At 35.7% G+C, this 24,201-nt stretch overlaps 1 protein-coding gene across 5 annotated transcripts in view; it reads left to right on the top strand.

Annotated features, from left to right (window-relative positions):
- The window catches only part of YAF2 (YY1 associated factor 2), a gene marked incomplete at its 3' end in the record, with an annotated part of 64,633 nt that overhangs the window by 21,824 nt on the left and 18,608 nt on the right, over positions 1 to 24,201 (top strand). For 2 of the 5 annotated variants that reach the window (XM_079715166.1, XM_079715169.1), the window contains one exon: positions 2,978 to 3,049. The exons of 2 other annotated variants lie outside the window; for them this stretch is intronic. In XM_079715166.1, the coding sequence (XP_079571292.1) occupies positions 2,978 to 3,049 (72 nt within the window). Of the gene's footprint in view, positions 1 to 2,916; positions 3,050 to 24,201 lie in introns of all 5 variants that reach the window. One more of the 5 variants, XM_079715167.1, reaches the window with a different exon arrangement.

Here is a 24,201-nt window from a genome sequence, read left to right as displayed (position 1 = left end):
AAATTGGATATTATAATTTAGTTCTTAATGACAACTTCTATACTAGCTTATACCATAAGGATAAAATATTTGGATTATTGCTCCTGTATCTGTTGCATCAACCCAAACACATAGAACCTTCTGCCACGTACTTGCTTTCTTTTCAGGGAATAGATGTTAACTAGGAATCTAGTTAACTAGATGGCCCTTTTGGCATTTATCTCTGTATTACAGTTAGAAATTGAGTTCTGTGTAGTGCCACTGTTTGCCTGAATGGCTCATTTAAAAGCTAATGCATTAAGCAGCTCATGCAGCTCAATGTCAAAAAAACAACCCAATCCAGAAATGGGAAGAATACCTAAATAGACATTTCTCCAAAGAGGATATACAGATTGCCAACAAACACATGAAAGGATGCTCAACATCACTAATCATCAGAGAAATGCAAATCAAAACTACAATGAGGTATCACCTCACACCGGTCAGAATGGCCATCATCGAAAAAAATCTACAAACAATAAATGCTGGAGAGGGTGTGGAGAATAGGGAACCCTCTTGCACTGTTGGTGGGAATTTAAATTGATACAGCCACTATGGGGAACAGTATGGAGATTCCTTAAAAAACTAAAAATAGAACTACCATATGACCCAGCAATCCCACTACTGGGCATATACCCTGAGAAAACCATAATTTAAAAAGAGTCATGTACCACAATGTTCATTGCAGCACCATTTACAATAGCCAGGACATGGAAGCAACCTAAGTGTCCATTGACAGATGAATGGATAAAGATGTGACACATATATACAATGGAATATTACTCAGCCATAAGAAGAAACAAAATTGAGTTATTTGTAGTGATGTGGATGGACCTAGAGTCTGTCATACAGAGTGAAGTAAGTCAGAAAGAGAAAAACAAATACTGTATGCTAACACATATATATGGAATCTAAAATAAAAAAGGTTCTGAAGAACCTAGGGGCAGGACAGGAATAAAGACGCAGACAGAGAGAATGGACTTGAGGATATGGGGAGGGGGAAGGGTAAGCTGTGACAAAGTGAGAGAGTGGCATGGACATATATACTCTACCAAGTGTAAAATAGATAGCTAGTGGGAAGCAGCTGCATAGCACAGGGAGATCACCTCGGTGCTTTGTGACCTCCTAGAGGGGTGGGATAGGGAGGGTGAGAAGGAGACGCAAGAGGGAGAAGATATGGGGATATATGCATATGTATAGCTGATTCACTTTGTTATACAGCAGCAACTAACACAACAGTGTAAAGCAATTATACTCCCCAAAAGATGTTAAAAAGTGAAAAGAAAAATAAAAACAAAAGATGCTAACTCATCCAAAAAGCTAATGCATTAATTACTATTATTTTTTAAAACTCAGATTTATATAAAAATGGATATAATTGGTCCAAGACAATTTCTATCTTTAAGTGTGAATCTAGGAAAAATCAGTTGACATGGTGCTGTCAGTCTTTACTAAATACAAATATTACCTTATAACAAGATTGACACTTTAAGATTTTCATTAGAATTACATTTTCAGTTTGTTTTTGTTGAGTAATGATTTTATACACCATTTTATCCTGTTTACTCTTAAAACAAAGGAAAAACTATACATTATCTTTAATTTTTTCCATAGAACAAAGAACCATGAAACCGTATGTTTCTTGAAGGTAGGGGATAATTATTGAATAGGAGCATAATGGTAGCAGGGAAGACTATAACTGAAACGTATCTGTATCTTCAGTAAGAATTAGTGTTTGAAGTCATCACTGCTCTAGCACATTAAAATGAACATGTACCTGATTAATATGTATTGAGTTAAAGGTAAAGGCAGTCTTCATGTGAACCTGAAATAAAGTTCTGTTGAGGAGACTTTTCTTCTGTTAGAAGTAGTTTTTTGTTTTTCAATGACAGGTCCAATTTAAAAAGTATAACATGGGGGGCGGGTGGGAAGGGGAAGCTGGGAGGAGGTGAGAGAGTAGCATTGACATATATACACTACTAAATGTAACATAGATAGCTAGTGGGAAGCAGCTGCATAGGCACAGGGAGATCAGCTCAGTGGTTTGTGACCACCTAGAGGGGTGGGATAGGGAGGGTGGGAGGGAGATGCAAGAGGGAGGGGATATGGGGATATATGTATACGTATAGCTGATTCACTTTGTTATACAGCAGAAATTAACGCAACATTGTAAAGCAACTATACTCCAGTAAAGATGTAAAAAAATAAATGGAAAAAAAATAAAATAATTTATTGCTATAAAAATAAAAAATATAACAGTTAATCAAAAATATTATTGTACTACTTTGTACAATTATTTACGTTAAAATCAGCATCATTGTTTATCAGTGGCCTGGCATCCTTTTTTTTTTTTTGTGGACATACTTATATATGTGTATACTTATGTATGTGTATGTGGTTGGTTTGTTGTAGGTGACAAATGGTTATTTTAAAGACTTATTGAGTGATGAATGGGAATTGCATTGATGCTTTTTATCTGAAGGCTTACAGATTGTTAATCCACTGTGGTGGCCTCTACACCAAAATTCAAGCAATGTTAATGACAATGGCTAGTTAAGAAATGGTAGATTTTGATCAACTAATTATCCTTTACTAATATTAAAAAATGATGGTGGTGTTTTAGTGAGATAGAATAGTCGATAGCTGATTTTTTATATATTAAAATATAGCTGTTGTTACAGTGGAGATTTTAAAATGAAACCATTCAGATCATTTTCTTTTCCTTGTGTTTCTGATAATGCCAGAAATTTCTGTTGACCTCATAGTTAGCACATTGTTTCTGTATTTACTTTGGTGCATTCATATATAATAATCTGATGAATTTACAACTCTGTCCCCTGTAGTTCTACATGTATTAATAATCTCAAATAAATTTAAATAATTTTCTTATTCTGATAGAGAAGAAAAAGCTGGATCACTTACCAGTAACTGGAGTTCTCCTATTGGGTAATCTCCACAGATCCACATTCTTTGAAGTTATTGTGAATGCCTCGAGGACCAAGGGACCGTTGAAATTTCCAATTTCAGGAAGGTAAGCAAGCACACTGAAGCATGTCTCTAGCATCTCCCAAATCCCCTCCCCCCAACTTTCTTACATATGCGTCTGTACTGCATGCCCCCTCAGTTCCAGTGGATGCCCATCAGGAAGATTCTCATGCTGGACAGAAGGGCAAGAGAGGTGGATCTGTGAGGGAAAAGACCCAATAGGATAACTCAAGTTGCTGGTAAGTAATCTAGTTTTCACAGACTTAAGATTTTTTTCCCACATTTCTTCTCTTTAGGAGTTCATTTAATTACAAAGAGAGGAAGTTGTTTGGGATAGCCTCATTTTATAAGTTTGATGTGGATTATAGAATTTATTGTATGGATGATAAATACCTAGTGCTTAACGGGTACATGAATAAACGTGACATTAATTTTAAAGTATACATTTACATAATAGCTGTTTATAAAAATTATATATTTATTACCTTTTGATAAATAGTGTAAGAGTTCTAAAGCAGTGTGAGGAAGCTATATGTTGGATTATTTTAATTCCTTTATTGGTGATGTTTGTTTTATTGAAGTAGATACTTGTACTGTAAAATTTCTGCTTATGTCAGATTCGGCCAGATTCTTTTGGCATAGTAGTAAACAGCAAGAATAGTTTTACTTCTTACTGACCTAGTTTTCAATGTACCTTTTAATTTCATTGAAGGTATATTTGGAAATAATTCAGGGTATGTTGCAATTATACTTACCACTTCATTGTTCATAATGGATTGGCTTATTGATGTGATGGGGTGACATAGTTGGTTCACTGTGAGCTCTTGTGATTCCTCATGTACCAACCTGATTTATTTATGTAAATGTTAGAATTGGACAGAGTTCCTTGCTTCCCATTTCTCTCTCACTCATTCTGCAGTGTTACCAGGTTACCATTGTTAAAAGGCCACTTATAGCACATAAAGACCTGTAGTGGTGCCGTGCTCTTGCTGTTTATAAAATTTCATCCATTTGCTGGGTAGTTAGGGCCTTCCATAATCTAATCCCATCCTATTTTTCCAGCTTTAATTTCTTCAATTTGAAACTTTTGTTTTGGTCTTACCAGGATACTTCTCATATTTATGCTTTGGCTTGTGCTTTTCCATTTTCTTGAAATGACCCTCTTTTCATTCTTCTTCTCTATACTTTAAGGTTGAGCTTAGGTCCTACTCCTTACATAAATCCTTTTATGCTGGCATCTCTGTTATTTCTGCTTCTTAAGTGGAAAAATGAGATTGTTATGAGGATTGAATTAACTAATTCTTGGAATGTACTTAGAACAGTGCCTAGTGGCACATAGTAGCTTCTCTTATTAGCTATTATTTGATTGTATTTTGATCTTAAATATATCTGTGATTGTAGGTATAATTCTTATCTATATGACACAGTTTAGCTTTAAATATTAGCTTCAGGTTGTATTGATTGTTATTTCTTCTGATGTAAAACTCTTAAGCTGACTTGTATGGTCTTTGAGAGCAAGGATAGGATTTTATTGTTATCTTACTTCCTAACATTAGTGACTGAGATTAAATCGTGCCCATTGAAAAATTAGTTTTCATGTAGAATCACAAATACACTTGCCAGTTTTTTCATTTATAAAACAGGTTCATTTGGCTAATCAATCTTGTTTGTACTGTATATTTTTCTTAAGAACAACAACTTTTTCCCTTCAAAGCTGGTATAGTGAAATTATAATTGTTTAATACACTATAAACTTCCATTGCACATTAGAAAAGAATGTATAGCTTTGAGAGTGTTAATTCGATTGTATTCACTTTAAGACTCTGTGTAGTAGTACACTTGATTTTTGAGGTTGAAATATCTTAGAAGATTATTGCTTGATTTTTTCAGAAATGCTTGGATTTAAGATACCTGTCTGATGAAGCAGTAAACGAAATCTGATTTCAAGGTCACTGAAGGAAGGAAATGATTTTTAACAGATTGAGTGTCACTTCTAAATAATCACCAGACAACCACTTCAGGTCTAATTAGACAAGCCAAAATGAAGAACAGTTAGTCAGATGATTTAAGTGTTTGAATCTGCTGACTCTTTAGTCTCCTGGTTTTTTTAGTGTGATATGGTATGAGAATGAACTTGTTCTTTAGAGATGCATGCTGAAATATTTAGAAGTGAAATATCATGATGAGTTCAGAAGAAAAATGTGTGGGTATCAGGATGTGGTGATATGTGTATGTAAAGAGAGAGAAAAGGAGAGAGAGAGCAGATCTGGAAAATTTTAACAATTTTAAATCTAGGTGAAGGGTACGGTGGTATACATTGTACTTTCAACTTCTCTGTGGCTCTGATATTTTTCAAAGAAAAGTTAGGGAGAAAGTATTTTATAAAGAACTTTATTGTGCTTCAGTTTCTCTAATTCTAAAATGGCAATAATAGGACTTATTCTTTCCATGCCTTGATGCAGGTAGGCACAGTGGGATAACATTCGGTAGAATAGCAGTCAAGAGAGCCCTTAAGAAGTATTTTTTTTGACATTAAAGAAGAATTTTATAATGGAGAACTTTTCAAAGAACATTTCACCTAAAAGTATATTAGATTAAAGTATATCTATTCCTTTTTTATTATTCAGAGCATGGTAGAGAAGCAATATTGAAGAAAAAAATGACTAAGAATTTTCAAGGATTAAAAAAAATAGTGGAAATTATGAAATAATTAGAACTGAAGCACAACAAAAGCATTGTATCAGAACTTGAGGGATATAAGAAAAGTGGTGCTTAGGGGTAAACGTATAACCTTAAATGCATGTATTAGGTTGAAAGAAAATAAGTGACCCGGATATACAGCTCAAAAAACTAAAAAAAGTAAAAAGTAAAACCAAAGAAAGAAGGAAAGAGGAAATGAAAATAAAAGAATTTGATGAAATAGAAAGTAATCAACAATAGAAATAGTAGCAATGTTCATTCAAATTGAAGCTGGTTCTTTTCAGTTGATTAAGTTCTGGAAGTACTCACCAAGAAGCAGATGACACAAATAATACAGTTATAAAATGGGATATAATTACAAATAGTAATTGTAATTTTTAAAGCCATAAGAAATCACTATTAATTTATGTGTATATAAATTTTAAAAACCTGGTGAAATGGTCTGTTTTCTAGGGAAAAAAATCATACAAAAATTGTACAAGAAGAAAATCCATAGAAACTAAAAACCACTAAGACATTGAAGCTATAGTAAATTTCCCCAAGAAGTATTTTAAAATATCAACTTAATTGAGCTATAGTTCATAAATCATACCACCTACCCATTTAAAATGTACAATTTAATGGTTTTTAATATTTTTACAGAATTGTTCAATAATTACCACAGTCAATTTTAGAATATTTTCATCACCTCAGAAAGAAACCACGTACATATTAGCAGTCAGTCCCAATTCTCCACAAACCCTCAAGCCTTAGACAACCACTAATCTACTCTTTGTTTCTATAGATTTGCCAGTTCTACACATTTCACACAATGGAATCATTCAGTTTATGGCCTTTTGTGGTTTACTTCTTTCATTTAGCATAATATTTTTAAGGTCCAGCCATGTTGCAGTGTGTATCAATATACTTCATTCCTTTTTTATGGCCAAATAGTATTTCACTGTGTGGATATACCACATCAGTTGATGTATATTTGGATTTTTTTTCCTGTTTTTTGCCTATTATGAATATTCCTGGTACCAACATTTGTGTGAAAGATTTTGTGTGAACATGTGTTTTCATTTCTCTTGGGTGTATACCTAGGAGTAGCATGCTGGGTTTATGGTAACCCTGTTTAACCTTTTGGGGGGCTACCAGACTGTTTTCCAGAGCAGCTGTACCGTTTTACTTTCCCACCAGCAATGTATGAAGGTTCTAGTTTTTCTACACCCTCACCAACATTTTCATTATCTCTCTTTTTGATTAAAGCCATCCTAAAATTGGTGTGAAGTAGTATCAGAAGGAGTAGTTTTAATTGTGATTTTTTAATCATAATTTCACATATACTTTTGGGGAACAGGTAATCCCAATTTTATACAAACTGACCCAGATAATAGAAAAAGAGGGAGAGCTGCCCTGTTGCTTATCAGACAAATTTAGCCTTGAAACCTAAACTGAAAAGAATATACAAGGAAAAATATATTACATTCAATCTCATTTATGAACAGAGATAAAAATTTTATTATTTTATTAATTTATTTTTTCTTGAAAAATTTTAATTAGGATAAGAATGTAAGGATAGTTCAATATTTGAAAATTATATCAATGTAATTTATATGATAAGATTTAGGGAAAAAATCGTGAAAGATTTGGTAAAAGTATATGATAAAACTCAGCACTCATTAATGTTTTTTAAAAAGGTAACCCTCAAACCATGAAGAGAAATGAACTTTTTTCTTCCAGTTAAGGCTGTCTTTCAAACAGCAAGTGTCATGCTTAATGGTGAAACCTTAGAAACATTCCCTTTAACGTCAGGAATAAGACAAGTACATCTCTACTAATAAGATAAGAAAAAAATAGAAATAAAATACAGAAGGATTGGAAAAGAAGAAAAATGAGATGAAGATATCCCTAGAAAAATTTTTTTAAAAAATCAACAGACTGCACTAATAAGAGAATTCAGTGTTACTGGATACAAGCTCAGTATTCAAATTGACAACAACCAGTTAGAAAATGAAAAATACCTCTTTTACAGCAAATTCTATAAAGTACCCAAGGTTTTATTGAAGGACATAAAAGTAAACATGAATAAGAGGATATACTATAATTATTAGTGGGAAGTATAAATATTGCTAAAAAATTAACTTCTCTGTGATTTATATGTAATTTCAGACAAAAATCTCAGTAGGATTTTTTTTCTTTTTTGGTGGAAAATGACCTTCATATACAAAAGTAAAGGCACATGAATAACCAAGACAGCTCTGAAAGAAGAAAAAGAACAAGGAAGAGGGAGTTGCACTGTTGGATATGTAGACTAATCTTAAAATTATGATATTTAGAATAGAATCCTACATAGCATGAAAAAAATTAAACTGCTACACACAACATGAGATGAAACTTCTAGACTAAATGTTGAGCAAAAGAAGTGAGACACAAAAGAGTTCATATTGTATGATTTCATTTCTAGGAAGCTCAAAAACAGAACTAATCTGTGGTGCTCGAGATCAGAATAGTGGTTATCTTGGAAGCATGGTACTGACTGAGAAGGGATATGAGGAGCGTCCTGGAGCATGAGAAATGTTAATGTCTTGGTCTGAATTGGATCACACAGGGGTATAGTACATATTTAAAAATCAGGCTGTATGTAGTACTTGAGTACTTGTATACTTTATATAAATTATACCTCAAAGAAAAGTAAAGCCTTATGGTATAGTCTTAATACAGGAAAAGACATTAATATAACAGAATAGAGAGTTCAGAAATGGATCCATATATATTTGAGAAGTTGGTAGGTGCTAGAGATGGCATTTTCTATCAGCAGGGAAAGAAAATGTGGACTGTTGAATTGGTTTTTCTATATGGGGGAAAACTAGATTTCTACTTCAGACCATATGCAGAAATAAATTCCAGTTGAATTAAACACTAAACATGGGAAACTTTTTAAAAAAGAGGAAAGTATAGAAGAATATGTATCTTTAGGATATGTAAGGCCTTCTTTAACAAGTCAAGAAAAAAAGAATGAACCTTCAAGGATAAAAAACCATCAAGGATTTGACTACCTCAAAAAGAAAAACTTAGGTTTAATGTAAGGTATCATAAACCAAACTAAAACATAATGTCACATCTGGGAGATATGTGTGATGTCTGTAATGTCCAGTGGATTTGTGTCCAGAATATGTAAAGATCAAAAGAGGTGCTATAGGTGATACAAATAAAATGAACAATGGATAGTAAGGCAATTCACAGCAGATGAAACTGGAAATTGGACTGAGAATATGCTTAGCCTCATTTGTAGGGAAACTGGAAATTGGACTGAGAATATGCTTAGCCTCATTAGATTGCAAAGCTCCGGATCAGATAAGTGTTACACAATTTAAAATGTGCATACCTAGTATCTAGCAATTACTATTCAAGGTATTAGTCTAGAGGAACTCGCACATTTGCCCAGGGAGATTTATGCAGGGATATTCATTTGGAAAAAATATCTAAATGTCTACAATAAGAGGCATGGATAAATAAAATAAGATATAAAAGTTATTTAATGAAGAATTACCTAGATCTATGATTAGGTTATTGTCAGTGATTTTTTTTAATTTAAGAAACAGATTCTACTGTCTATGCCCAGGAATTTTATAAACATTAAATATTTTAGTCCTCATGAGAACATAGAAATAGGTACTGTCATTATTTCCATTTTATAGATGGGAATACTGAAGCATAGAGAGGTAAATAACCCTACCTACTCTCATAGGTAGTAGATAGCAGAGCTGGGATTCAAAGCTAAGATTGAACCTCAGTGGCCTGGCTCCAGAGTCCAGTATGCCATGCCACCTTTTGATGTTTATAAATATGGAGAGACCTCATAAATGCAAGGAAAAGGTATTGCAGAATGATGCATACAATATGATCTCATTTACACCAAACTCATGGTAGTTGTTACCCCTGGATGGGGTTGGGAGGTGAGAGAGATCTTAATGATAGTGGTAAAAGAAACTAGCTTATGGAACTGCATGTTTTTCCTTAATATAAAAGTAATATAAGTAAAGTAATATGTACATTATAGCTTTTAAACATCTGTACTTAATGTATGTATATGCTTATTTTTGTAAAAGGAAACACTGGAAAGATTGACCTTTATTATTTTAATCTTTGTTTATCCTTGGTATTGGTTATATAGAAAAAGAAAAAAGCAGTGGCCCTAGCAAAATGGCTGTAATTTAGTCTAGTTCTGAGACAGTGAGCAGCAGGTAAGTGCCAGACCCTGGGTTAGGTGCTGGGGATAGGGTGCTTTCACCCTCTGTCTTCAAGGGTTGAACAGGGAAAGAGATGAGAAAAATACTTTTAATTCAGTATGTTATGTCCCTATCTCTTCTTCCCTGTGTCTCCATCCCCACCCTTTCCCCTCCATATACAAATAGGAGAAGGGGGAAATGTCTTGAGTTGGGGCAAGAGAAACGGGCAATGAAATATTGATAGCAATCCTACTTCTTATTCTTTTACAAAACTATGAGAGAGTAAATTCTATAATGGTCAGAGATTGTAGCTTGTTCACCATTATATCTCCAAAACTTAGTTTAATACCTTGTGCTTAGTAGACCCCTGGATGTTGAAATGATGCACTTTGACACTTCGCTCTCAAATTAACTAACACCTGAGCCCAAAGTTCTCCTTAAGCCGTCTAGGTTATCTTCCACTGGTTCCATTTCTTCAACTGATGACCAAAGTCTAAGGCAGTTTGACTGAGAATTATATATGAAGTCTTGAATTGTTTTGTGCCAAAGAATTCTGACTTGAGAAATATTTTAATCTGTAGGAAATATTGGATCTCTAAAATCCAATATAATTTTCTTTGTGCTGAGTCCAATACATTTTTTTAAAATTAGTAGTCTTCTAATATTGGGATAGTTCAGTTGTTTTTCTCAGATATTGCATTCTCTGTCTTTGAGTCAGTGCTATCTTGTAAAAGTTTTATGTTCTGTATTTTGTTTGTGAAATTCTTAATTTTCTAAAACAACATTCTTTTTAAGTTTCCAAATGGACCATGGAATGTTTCCAGATGGTATTAGTGTTTATGAGAATTCCACTATCTTTTAAAATCTGTCATGGTATCTCATAAAAAGTAATACAGTTATTTCCTTTCACCCTAATGAGAGAGGTGTGTTTTCCTTTATAGCAAATTGAAATTAGGTGAGCTCTTTCCCCAAAGGGTGAATTTGAATATCTGAAAATTGCTGAGAATGGGTAAGCTTGAATAAATCATAGTGAAAGATATTTATCTTACACTGTAAGTTTAACACTAGGATTGTAATTGAGAAAAATCCTAAAACAAAGTTTATTGTTATCCTGGATGGATTTGGCTAAACTATTGGTCAAATCCTGTTCTATGTGTACATAGTGCTTCTTTCTTACTGTGTAACCCTTTTGCCAGAGATAACACGAAGAGAGCCTGGTTAACATTGGGTGGAACAATCCTGCTGGCTCAAGCCCCTCCCCAGATATTTGATTCAGTCTGTTTTCTGGACAGTCTGGTAAGCTGTCATTGTTCTTCACATTAAAATCATCTTATTCAGGATGTACCCAAGAGGAATTTAGTACTAAAGGAACAAACTATTATATTCAATGAAAATGTTAAAAATAGTCATATTAACTTAAGTCTTCACATTAAACATGACTAATTTATAACAGCACTGTCCAATAGAAATATAATGCAAGCCACAAAAAGGAGTTATATATATAATTTTAAAATTTCTTGTGGCCAAATTAAAAAATTAAAATGTAACTCAATATATCTAAAATATTACCCTTTCCATTTTTAGCAGGATATTTCACAATCTTTTTCATATTAAGTCTTAAAAATCTGGGGTGTATTTTATACTTAGAGCACATCTCAATTCAGATTAGCACATATCAAGTGCTCAGGACCCACATATGGCTTCTGTATTATACAGTGCAGACTTGGAGCATCTGAAAAACATGTGGTTTTATATAGTTCTCCATCTGTTACTTCTCATTAAAGATGCTTTGAGTATTTTTTTTTCTTTTATTGCTTCACCTGTTCATAGGTGCTTAGCTTTACTGTTGATCATTGGTAACCTGAAACCCTACTATGCATTCCTAAATTTGACAGACCATTTAGGTCTTTCTGTAATGTTTTCTCATATCCAGGCCTACGTAATTTCTTTAGATAAATTGTAAAGTTTCCTTCCTATAAGCTTTTTTTTTTTTTTTTTGGCGGTATGCGGGCCTCTCACTGCTGTGGCCTCTCCCATTGTGGAGCACAGGCTCCGGACGCGCAGGCTCAGCAGCCATGGCTCACGGGCCCAGCCGCTCCACGGCATGTGGGATCTTCCCGGACCAGGGCACGAACCCGTGTCCCCTGCATTGGCAGGTGGACTCTCAACCACTGTGCCACCAGGGAAGCCCCCCTATAAGCTTTTAATCAGAGTATCAGCTCCTCCTTTCATCAGAATATCAGACTCAGATCTTCTATATGGGCTATAGTAGGTAGCATTATACAGTTGACCTTTGAACTGCATGGGTCTGCTTATACGTGGATTTTTTTCAATAGTAAATTCTGCAGTACTACACAGTCTGCCACTGATTGAATCCATGGATGTGCAGAAACCCTGGATACAAAGGGCCAACTATAAGTTATATTCAGATTTTTGACTGCATGGGGGTGGTCACCCCTCAGCCCTCTGTTGTTCAAGGGTCGACTGCACATTACTGTCATTGTTAGCTCCCTCACCCCAGCAGGGTAACAGACCTCTCCTTTCTTGGTTCAGAGTCACTGCTCTGAAGCAGAAGGTTTCCTTACATGCAGACTTCTTTTTTATGAGGTGAGATCTAACATCTTGCTTTATGGGGATTGAGTATCCATTCTCTAAGATACTAAGGGCTTGGAGATTTTCAAATCAATCCATTTTTTCCCCTAGTTGATACTGTTTGAGAATGAGCATACTGCAAAATAAAGCCATAACTAAGGTGCAAGACATGTGACTTGACATTTAATAGCTTTTTGGTTTCATCTTTCCTAGATGAGGGACATTTAAGAAGATTATTCTCAGTAAATGAATTTGTAACCTCTAATGGTTATCCATGTGTCCCAGTACCAGCAGAACAATCTTCTGTAAGTTATATCAAAGAGTGCCAAACTTTATTCTTATAACATGAGATTACTTGGGCTCTGAATATATAAATGCTCAGATTCTGGGGTTTCCTGGGCTACCTGTTTTCTTGTCTTAATTTTTGTTTAACTTTCATACCTGTTTGGAGTTTCCAGTCTTTCTTAACCTACCTCTTTGTTACTCCATCTCCCTTCTAGTAGAATCTCAATCCCATTCTATCATCTTCCTAACCCTACTATGTTCATAATACCCATTATGGTCAGTACACGTCACCCAGCATAGTGAGTGCAGCATGAGTGTTATTTATAGGTAATATTAAGGTAGTTTTTATCTCTGCCTAAATTTCTTCCTCCATTTTGGACTTCTCCCATAGTGCATATATTTTAATTACTTGTGTATTTTTCTGTTTCTCACACTAAACTGTAAACTAACTAAGGGTTAAAACCATGCCTGTCTTGTTTTAATCACCTGTTGGTATAATAGTTTCACTGATACTGGCATTTGGAAGGTCTTGCTATTTACCATATGCATGTTTAAGATGTGGTTGTAAAACAGTGAGTGTTTTCAATAAGTTAGATGTAAACATCTCCCACTTTTTTGAGTGTGAAACATTAGACAGTTATTTAGGCAACTCCACTTCGTGTCTTCTAGGTATCTCAATCTTTTTTTTTTTTAATTTATTTATTTTTGGCTGCGTTAGGTCTTCGTTGCTGCATGCAGGCTTTCTCTAGTTGGGGTGAGCAGGGTCTACTCTTCGTTGCAGTGTGCAGGCTTCTCATTGCGGTGGCTCCTCTTGTTGCGGAGCACGGGCTCTAGGTGCGTGGGCTTCAGTAGTTGTGGCATGCTGACTCAGTAGTTGTGGCTCACGAGCTCTAGAGCGCAGGCTCAGTAGTTGTGGCGCATGGCCTTAGTTGCTCTACGGTATGTGGGATCTTCCCGGACGAGGGCGCGAAATCTTGTCTCCTGCATTGGCAGGCGGATTCTTAACCACTGTGCCACCAGGGAAGTCCTAGGTGTCTCAATCTTAATGTGCAAGATTGAACTTAGATTTCTCTCCCCAAATTCCTTCTCCTTTCTGATGACACATTCTCTCTCCCCTCACTCTCTTATCCTTTACTTCCTATTCACCTACAAATCCTGTCTGTTGTACCTCCAAAATATATTTGGAATTCTGCCACTTCTTCCACACTCTGTTGTTGCCTTCCTAATATAAGTCACCATCATCTCCTACCTGCCTATTGTAGTAAGTTCCTAACTGGTTTCTGTGATTACTCTCTGCTCCCCTACCATCTGGTCTCTAAATAGCAGCCAGGTAATCTTTTTTTAAAGTTTCCAGTGCTCATTTTAATTTGATCCTCACAAACCCCTTTGTAGAATGACTATTATTATTGTAATTATTTTCTCAAGAAAGCAGTGTCCAGAAAGGTTAAGTGACTTACATAAGAGCAGAAGTCATTCAGTAGCAGAGCCAGAATTTAATTATAGATCTTCATGTCTCAAAGCGTTGCCTTGTGGACCACAAACTCTAAATGTGATTGACTTGGGAAACTATAAGAAGGACATTACCTTAATATGTCCCCCAGACTGTTTTGCAAGGGGATATGTCATTCATACCATTTATATTCACTCTTTTAAAGCAATCAGTTTTTGTTTTTAAGATAGACTATTCTTTAGAGCTGTTTTAGGTTCAGAGCAAAACTGAGTGGAAGGTAGAGATTTCCCATATATCCCCTGCCTCCACACTTGCATAGCTTCCCCATTATCAACATCCCCACCAAAGTGCTACATTTGTTATAATTGATGAACCTATATTGAAACATAATTATCCCCCAAAATTTATTGTTTACATTAGGATTCACTCTTGGTGTTACACATTCTATGGGTTTGGACAAATATATTATGGCATGTATTTACTATTATAACATCATGCAGAATAGCTTCATGGCCCTAAAAGTCTTCGGTTCTCTGCCTATTCCATCCTTCCCTCCTCCAACCCCTGGCAACCACTGATCTTTTTATTGTTTCTATACTTTCACCTTTTCCAGAATGTCATATAGTTGGAATCATACAGTATTTGCCTTTTCAGATTGGCTTCTTTCACTTAGTAATATGCATTTAAGATTCCTCCATGTGTTTTGGTGGCTTGATAACTCATTTCTTTTTAGCACTGAATAATATTCCATTGTCTGCATGTACCACAGTTTATCCATTCACCTATTGAAGGACATTTTGGTTTCTTCCAAGTTTTGGTAATTATGAATAAAGCTGCTGTAAACATCCATATGTAGGTTTTTGTGTGGACATAAGTTTTCAACTCCTTTGGGTAAATACCAAAGAGCACGCTTGCTAGATTGTATGGTAAGAGTATATTTAGTTTTATAAAATGCTACCAAACTGTCTTCTTAAGTGACTGTACCTGAGAGTTCCTTTTTTTTTTTTTTTTTTTTTGTGGTACGCGGGCCTCTCACTGTTGTGGCCTCTCCCGCTGCAGAGCACAGGCTCCAGACGCGCAGGCTCAGCGGCCATGGCTCATGGGCCCAGCTGCTCCGCAGCATGTGGGATCTTCCCAGACCGGTGCACGAACCCGTGTCCCCTGCATCGGCAGGCGGACTCTCAACCACTGAGCCACCAGGGAAGCCCCTGAGAGTTCCTTTTGCTTCATATCCTCTCCAGCATTTGGTGTTGTCAGTGTTCTAGATTTTGACCATTCTAAGTAGGGCAGCCAAGTAGTTTTGGTTTTAACTTTAGTCAGATCATGTTATTCTCCTATTCAGATCCTTCACATCCTACTTCATTTCCCATCCTACTTAGAATAAAATTCCAAGTTATCTCCATTGTAGAAAAGGAAGGCTTTTCATGGTCTGGTCCTTGGCCACCTCTTCAGACTGATTTTACCATTTTCTCTCTCACTCATTGCAGTTCAGACATTTTGGTCACCTTAGTGTTCTTTGAACTTACCAGCCTTCTGCCTCAGGGCCTTTACAGTTGGTTTTGCCTTTCCTGGAATGTTTCACATCTAGATACCTGCATGGCTTCCTCCTGCACTTCACTGAGGACTCTGCTTAAGAGTAACCTCATGAGAGGTGCTTACCTGATTTCCCTGCAGAAAAATAGCACTTCTGTGCTTCTTCCCATACCCTGCTTTATTTTTCTTCTACTCCTACCTTCTACTCATACACACATGTAATAATATATATGTGTGTGCTTGTTTATAATAATACAGATAAATTTTATATATATATATATATATTTTGTGTGTGTGTGTGTGTGTGCGTGTGCCTATCTCTAGCAGTTAATATGTGTGCTCATGAGGGGATATTTCTGTATACCTGTAGAGTAGGACCTGGTACATAGATGGTGTTTAGTAGATGTCTGTTGAGTGAATGAATGACTATACTACATCAAAAAATGCTTTAATGTTACCGATTTAGAATATTATGGTAGGACATAATGAGATACATAAAGAAGACTTAGTTTTATTTTATTTCACAACATGTAAGCTCTGCGAGGCTAGGGATTTTTTTTTCCTTGCTATATTCCCATGCCTAGAATGTTTCCTGGCAGTAATAAACATTTGATAAATATTTACTGAATGAATGAGTTTATGTAGCATGTGTTTTTAATAAACCAAATTATACTATATGTAAAAGTAATCTTGAATAGGCCTAAAAGTAGACCACGTAACTCCAGAACTGGGAGAAGGGTAAGAGAAGAGTGATAGTACTACCTTGATTAAAATATTTGGATCCATCTTCACCATTTGCCAACTACTCCAGGTCACCCCCGTTTCCTGTCAGGGCTACTCTAATACTGTACTACTTGGTCTCTTCAGTTCCATACATGTCACGCTTCATTCTCTACGTTTAAAATTTAAAAGTATTTCAGGATACCTATTGTACCTAAAATAAAGCCAAGATTCTTTCTTTAACTTGGCCCATTTGAAGACCTTTCTACCTCTTAATCTCATGTAGTTCTTCCCCCTTGCTCAATATCCTTCAGTCTTTCCTTCAGTTTCTATAGCCCACCGAGTTCTTTGCCACCTTTGTACACTGATTGCTTACTTTCTGCCCAATATAATTCTTTCTTCCACTATTTCATTGGAGCACCTCCTTTGTGTTATTTAAGTCTGAGCATGTCAGGTCATGGGAGCAGTCTTCCTTGGGAGCCTTATCTACGCCCACTCCTGTTAGAATTGCTAATGGTATTTGAGTGGGGTGGGGAAGAACAAAACCAGTTTGTAATTGTATGTATGTAGCTAACCTTTTTGTTTACCATTGTGTTCTTAACACTAAGTATGGTACTTGGCACATAGTAGGTGCTCAGTAAACATTTGTTTAATAGGTGAATAACTGTGTAGCAAAAGATGGAAGATAAAAAGAATGAGCATGAAAGGAAAAACAGACCCAGAAAACATAGAAACAAGATCATATGTGCTTATTAAAACAATAGAAGCCCATGACATAAGCTCAGCTGTTCAGCAAGACTCAGATTAGATAAAACACAAAACCCAGCTACACACTTGATGTTAGAAACATCTAGAACAAAATTACTAAGGGGGTTGGAGGTAAATGGATAGTCAAAACAAGATACTAGGCAAATAAAAACAAAAAATTAATCATTGGATGGTATTGCTAGACAATGTTGAATTAAAAGCAGTAGACATCAGGTGAAAAAAAAGAGAGGCCCTTTGTAATAGTCAAGGATACAGTTACCAATATGAAGAGAACCACAAATCTTTATTTTCTGAAGATGAAGCATTAAAGTGTTTAAAGTGAAAACTGTAAATTCAAGGAGGAAGAGAAAGAAATGTAACAGTAATGGGAGACTTTAAAACATCTTTCAGTCCTTGCCACATCAGAGAGATTATATATGAGATATGGAGACTCTGAATTATGTAGTCAATAAATCTGATATAATATATCATACTTTGTTATTGTAAAAAGAACGACACCTTTTTAATTCCCCATGTGACATTTTCAAAAGTAAGTACTAGAAAGAAAACTGGGAGGAAAAAGGTATTATCAACCATACACTCTACAATGAAATTTTAAGTTAATAAAAAAGCAAGAACTAGAAACCAAACCATGAAACCTTCTCAAACCTCAAAACAAAAAAACCTCAATTAATTGAGTTTAAAAATGTAAAAACATTCTCCTAAAAAATCTGGAAACAGTCTTTAATAAAACCATAACATAATTGAAATATGCACCTCAAAACCATAATCAGGAAAGTGCTTCATGGAGATATATTAGAAATTAAGTGATATTAATATTAGAAACAAGGCAAGGAAATTCTCATCAGTATTATTTAACTTTGTTCTAGATGTGCTAAAAGTTACAGAAATTAGAGAAGCATGATATTGAAGTAATCCCCAAACCCTTGGGATAACATTCAGTGCTTTGTTCTGGGCATTCAGTTACTAGATTCAAGAACTATCCACCTTGTTGAATTTTCAGCCATTTTTCAGTAATTTCCACAAACACAGTCCTACAGTGTTTTTGGTTAGTTTATTTTATTTTTTTTTTTTTTTGCGGTACGCGGGCCTCTCACTGCTGTGGCCTCTCCCGCTGCGGAGCGCAGGCTCCGGACGCGCAGGCTCCGGACGCGCAGGCTCCGGACGCGCAGGCTCAGCGGCCATGGCTCACAGGCCCAGCCGCTCCGCGGCACGCGGGATCCTCCCAGACCGGGGCACGAACCCGTGTCCCCTGCATCGGCAGGCGGACTCTCAACCACTGCGCCACCAGGGAAGCCCTTGGTTAGTTTATTTTAATAGTTTCCCATTAAAAAAAAAAAACTCATAGGGCTTCCCTGGTGGCGCAGTGGTTAAGAATCCGCCTGCCAGCGCAGGGGACACAGGTTCAAGTCCTGGTCCGGGAAGATCCCACATGCTGTAGAGCAACTAAGCCTGTGTGCCACATCTACTGAGCCTGTGCTCTAGAGCCCACGAGCCACAACTACTGAGCCCATGCTCTACAACTACTGAGCCCACGTGCCATAACTACTGAAGCCTGCTTACCTAAAGCCCGTGCTCTGCAACAAGAGAAGCCACTGTGATGAGAAGCCCCCGCTCGCTGCAGCTAGAGGAAGCCCGCGCGCGACTACGAAGACCCAATGCAGCCAAAAATAAATAAATAAATTTAATTTTAAAAATCTCATAGAATTTTGTTTGGAGCTCCAATTAATAAAGTGAAAGCAGAGCTGCTTTAATTGCAGAGGGGTTAGGGAGCTCTGTAGTCACCTCTTCCTCATCATCCACATCTCCCCCGTTAGCTTCTGGAGTGCTGTATGCAGCTTTAAGAATTACAACCGTATTCTGCTTCATGCAATTTTTATGTGTCACAGTTGTTAACAGTGATGTAAAACAATTGTATAGAATATGATCACCAATTTGATAAGATCTTATTCTTGGCAATTTTCCGTTCTTCTTTGATTATGGTAGATATTAAATTAGAAGCAGCTTGGGGCTTGGAGTTGTGACTGAGAAGACTAAGGTTGCCCAAATCAGATATATGGAGAAGTGGTAGCTGATGCCAAGACAGGAGAGAAAAGAATCACCAGCTAGAATGAGACAGCATTCTGGAACTGCCATTTCAGATAGGGGCAGATGTCCCAAAACATCTTAATGGCTCCAGAATAACATGCTGCATGAGGTTCTAAAAGGTGATTCTGAGTAAGCAAGACAACACAGCCTTGTGACATGTTGAAAGTACGGGCTGTGGAAAGACAAATCCTGCATCGTGTCACATATATGTGGAATCTAAAAAAGTTGAACTCATAGAAGCAGAGTAGAATGGTTGCTTCCAGGGGCTGGGGGTGGGAGAAATGGGGAAATGTTGGTCAAACGGTACAAAGTTTCAGTTATGCAGGATGAGTAAGTTCTGGGGAATCTAATGTACAGCATGGTTACTGTAGTTAGTAATATTGTATACTGGAAATTTGCTAAAAGAGTAAATCTTTAATGTTCTCACCACCACAAAAACAGGTGACATGGGGTGATGGATATGTTAGTTTGTGGTAACCAGTTCACAGTGTATACGTATATCAAAATATCATGTCCACCTTAATCATATACAGTTTTGTCAATTGCACCTTAATAAAGCTAGGAAAAAAAAAATAAAAGTACAGACTTTAGAGTCAGGCAGACCTGGAGTTGAGTATGACTTGGAATATGATCATTGCAGATGTCTTAAACATTTTGAGCCTTGGTTTCCTTGTCATATAAAAAGGAATTTGAAATTAAATAAGTTAGTGAATGTAAAGAGCTTAGTATCCTTGGCACATGTAAGACATCTTTAAAAATTAATAGCTTTTATATGTTATACTATTTACTAAGGCAGTGAAGCATGTAATAAATTTTAGGAACAAAATAAAAAAGATTTGTTACTTTGAAATGTATATTTTAGTTAGCTGGAAAAATCAATTTTATCTAAATATTTCACCTTTAGTTACTCATAACTAAAGTCTTGCCACATTTAATTCTTTAATTGAAGAGTAATTAACATACAATAAGATGCACAGGTCCTAAATGTTCAGTTTGACTACATTTAACTTTGAATATTAATGTGATAGTATCTTTCATTTGTACTGAACTATTAGTGAATTGCTAAATATAGTTGATAACTATGATAACTTATTAAATTCTATGTTAAGAAAGTGCTTTTATAGAAAGTTAATGTTATTTTTAAAAACCGAGTTGATTTGTAGTCATTGTTGGTCTATATTAACTTAGTGGCAGTGTTTTTTAGTAACATTTATTTGTGGCCTTGTCCACCAAAAATTTCTGCACATAGCTTCCATTTATTAGTACATAGTACGTGTTAACTGCTGTAATCCTGTGTAAGATTTTAAGTTTGTCTTCTCAAATTTCTTTTTTATTTATCTCATTTGGCCTAATATACTTCTATTCTTCCTTATACTTTCCTTTTATCAAAAAGCAAAGATCTGAAGTAGTCATTTATGCCTGCTGGTTGATTACTTGTGTTTATAAATTTGTCATTTCAACCATACGTTTGTGTTTTAGCTCTGTGTGCTAAAGTAAGTTTTGGCTAGTATGAATCAGATGGGGAACTATGGGATGGAACGGAAAATTACAACTATTTCCTCAGCTGATTTGGAAAGTAAATTTAACTTAAATCTCTTAGGATCATTAGAGATAGAGGATCCTGAACTGGTTTCCTTACTGTCTTTGGAGAGAGAAGCTGGGAGTTCACTTGTGTTTGACTGAGACATGCTAAGAGTAGAGGACATTTGTCTTTGCTAAATCAGGACTCTGTTCATCACTAGAAATTCCTTCTGTAGTCTTTTCCTACCCTCTTTTACTTTAGGTAAGCCTCTTTTTTTGTTGCATGTGTCTTTATATTTGATGTTATCATTAAACCTTAAATTCCCCTTGTCAGTTATTTTGGCATATATCATTATAATCCATTCATTCTAAGTTAATTTAGTTCACTTCTGTACAACTTAAGTTGGCCACTTACTATTTTGTGATATACTTTAACTGATTAGAGCTAAATATGTGTCTTGGCAAACATGTGAATATTTATTTACATTCATAATACTGTTTTTATTCTAAGAAATGTGATATTCTGCCCTAAGCTTCATATATAGTCATTAATCCAAATTTTGGAGAACTTTACAAAGGATGAATTAAATCTTCTGTTAGCAGACAGAAGATAATAACCATTTGTTGATTACTTATGCCTCTGAAAAATTAATATGTAGTATAATCAAAAGGAAACAGACTAGCAGTGATTTGTATTACTGGGCTCAATATTTTTAAAATCTTTCTAATTATAGGATAGGTATCTTTAAAAGAACATTCTTTAAATTAGAATGAGATCTCTGTGATTGTAGGCATCTTGAATTAAATACAACAAACAATCTAAAGAAAATGACAAAAGCAAATTGTATGGCATTGTATAATATATTAAAACAGACAATTTTGATCACAATTTGTGATTAACATTTTCAAAATTAAATGTAGCTGTTTTTATTATTTAGAAAGTATATGCTACAGTGATATATATATTATATAACCTATTTTTTGTCTTGAACTGCTTATTTGTATATGAATTATCAACAAAATGTGCTTATACTAGGATAATTTTCTTCTGATACTTAGAGTGGGTTTGTTTACCTTCCCTGTCTATCTGTAGCATATACCATCAGTTGGTACTTATGAAATATCATCTAATATTAATATTAACCTAAGAAACATAATCAGAATAAAATTTCTAAGGATCTTATATCTGCTGCAAATGTTATATATTGTATATACTTTTTGTAATATATAATGTATGTAACATTTAAACATCAGATAATATATAGATAACTTGGATATATGTATGTGTTAGTACATATATACATATGTAAGGCCAAATAGGAAATGTTAAGTATGTCTCTGATATTGTGGCATCATCATGCCCTTAGGCATCAGTTGTAAACCTTGGTGTCATTGTTTACTCCTCTCCTCTGTCTCAACACCCCCAAATCCAAATAGACTTCTGAGTATTTTCCTTACATATGCTCTCTCACATAGCCCCTAAAGCCCTACTTTAGACACTTACCGCCTCTCTCTCAACTATAGTAATGATTTCTTAATGATTTTCCTTGCTTCCAGTCTGACCCTGATACCCTTGCATTGTCAGCAGTGAGGATTCAAAAAAAGATTCAACTTTTAAACTTCTATTTCTATAACATTATGTAAAATTTCAAACATGCTAGAGAGAATAGCATATAGATTGAACTTGTGATCGCTCCTTATTCCTTCAGAATGAAATCCAGACTCCAGATCACTGACTCTGTCAGAACTCTCCATAGCCTGGTTCCAACTTGCCGTTCCACCTTTGTCTCTACATGTAGGGCTCACTTTACTTACCAGCTCCTCAGGAAGGCTTTCCTGACACGTTTCTTTTCCACTCTGACTCTCCCAACTGTAGGTGTGCTCTTTTAGTATTTCCTACCCCTCATATTTATTCAACAAATATTTATTGAGAATATACCATGTTCTAGGCCATAATTGAATTCTTCCTGACAGTTTCTCCTACTAAATTGAGGCTCCATGATGTTAGGAGCCATGTCATCTTCATCTTTTAGTCTCTTCTTACATTTAGCACAGTGCCTTGCATATAGGTGAAGCTTTTTTTTTTTTTTAACATCTTTATTGGAGTATAATTGCTTTACAATGGTGCGTTAGTTTCTGCTTTATAACAAAGTGAATCAGTTATACATATACATATGTTCCCATCTCTCTTCCCTCGTCTCCCTCCCTCCCACCTTCCCTATCCCTCCCCTCTAGGTGGTCAGAAAGCACCGAGCTGATCTCCCTGTGCTATGCGGCTGCTTCCCACTAGCTAGCTATTTTACATTTGGTAGTATATATATGTCCATGTCACTCTCTCACTTCGTCCCAGCTTACCTTTCCCCCTCCCTATATGCTCAAGTCCATGCTCTAGTAAGTCTGTGTCTTTATTCCCGTCTTGCCCCTAGGTTCTTCATGACCTTTTTTTTTTTTTAAGATTCCATATATATGTGTTAGCATACGGTATTTGTTTTCCTCTTTCTGACTTACTTCACTCTGTATGACAGACTCTAGGTCCATCCACCTCACTACAAATAATAGGTGAAGCTTTAAAGTCAGTAGTGATCTCAACAGTTGACCTTCAGTTATTTTCAAGTAGATTATTACCTAATAAGATTATACACATGAAATTTAGAAAGTTTTTAGAATTAAAAAGCATATTTCTGTTTTTATTTTAAAAAGTAAGATAGATTGTTTAAAGTGTGGACAATATAGAAAAGGACAAAGAAGAAAATTAAAATGATCTTTGAAACCTAGAGATAACAGCCTAAAACATTTTTAACACTTTGCATTGTTTAACTCTGTTCACTTTGATTAGGTCTATTCCCATTCCTCTCCCTCTTTCATGTTCCCCTTTCCCACACCAGAAACCACTGTCTTTTCACCTGGATTTTTGGCGAACAGATTTATTATATATTTCTGTGTAATGGCATTCCAAAACATTTATTTTCTTACAGTTTCTGTGAGTCAGGAATTTGGGAGCAGCTTGGCTTGGTAGTTCTGGCCTTGGGTTTATCATGAGGTTGCAATTAAGATGTTAACTGAGGCTTCAGTCATCTGAAGGCCTGACTCAGCTGCAATATCTGCTTCCAAGACGGTGCGCTCACACTGGCTGTTGTTGGCAGGAGGCCTCAGTGTCTTGCCACGTGTACTTCCCCCTAGGCTTGCATGAATGTTCTGATGACATAGCAGCTGGCTTCCCCAGAGTGAGTGATCAAGAGTGAGCAAGATAGAAGGCACAGTGTTGTTTATGACCTAGCCTCAAAAGTCCCACTTATAGCCATTTCTGCAGTATCCTTCTGTTGGTACAAA

This window comes from Hyperoodon ampullatus (assembly GCF_949752795.1).
Source record: "Hyperoodon ampullatus genome assembly, chromosome: 11".
NCBI lineage: Eukaryota > Metazoa > Chordata > Mammalia > Artiodactyla > Ziphiidae > Hyperoodon > Hyperoodon ampullatus.
The sequence above is the reverse complement of the archived record's forward strand: the minus strand, read 5'-3'. Positions and strand labels throughout refer to the sequence as shown.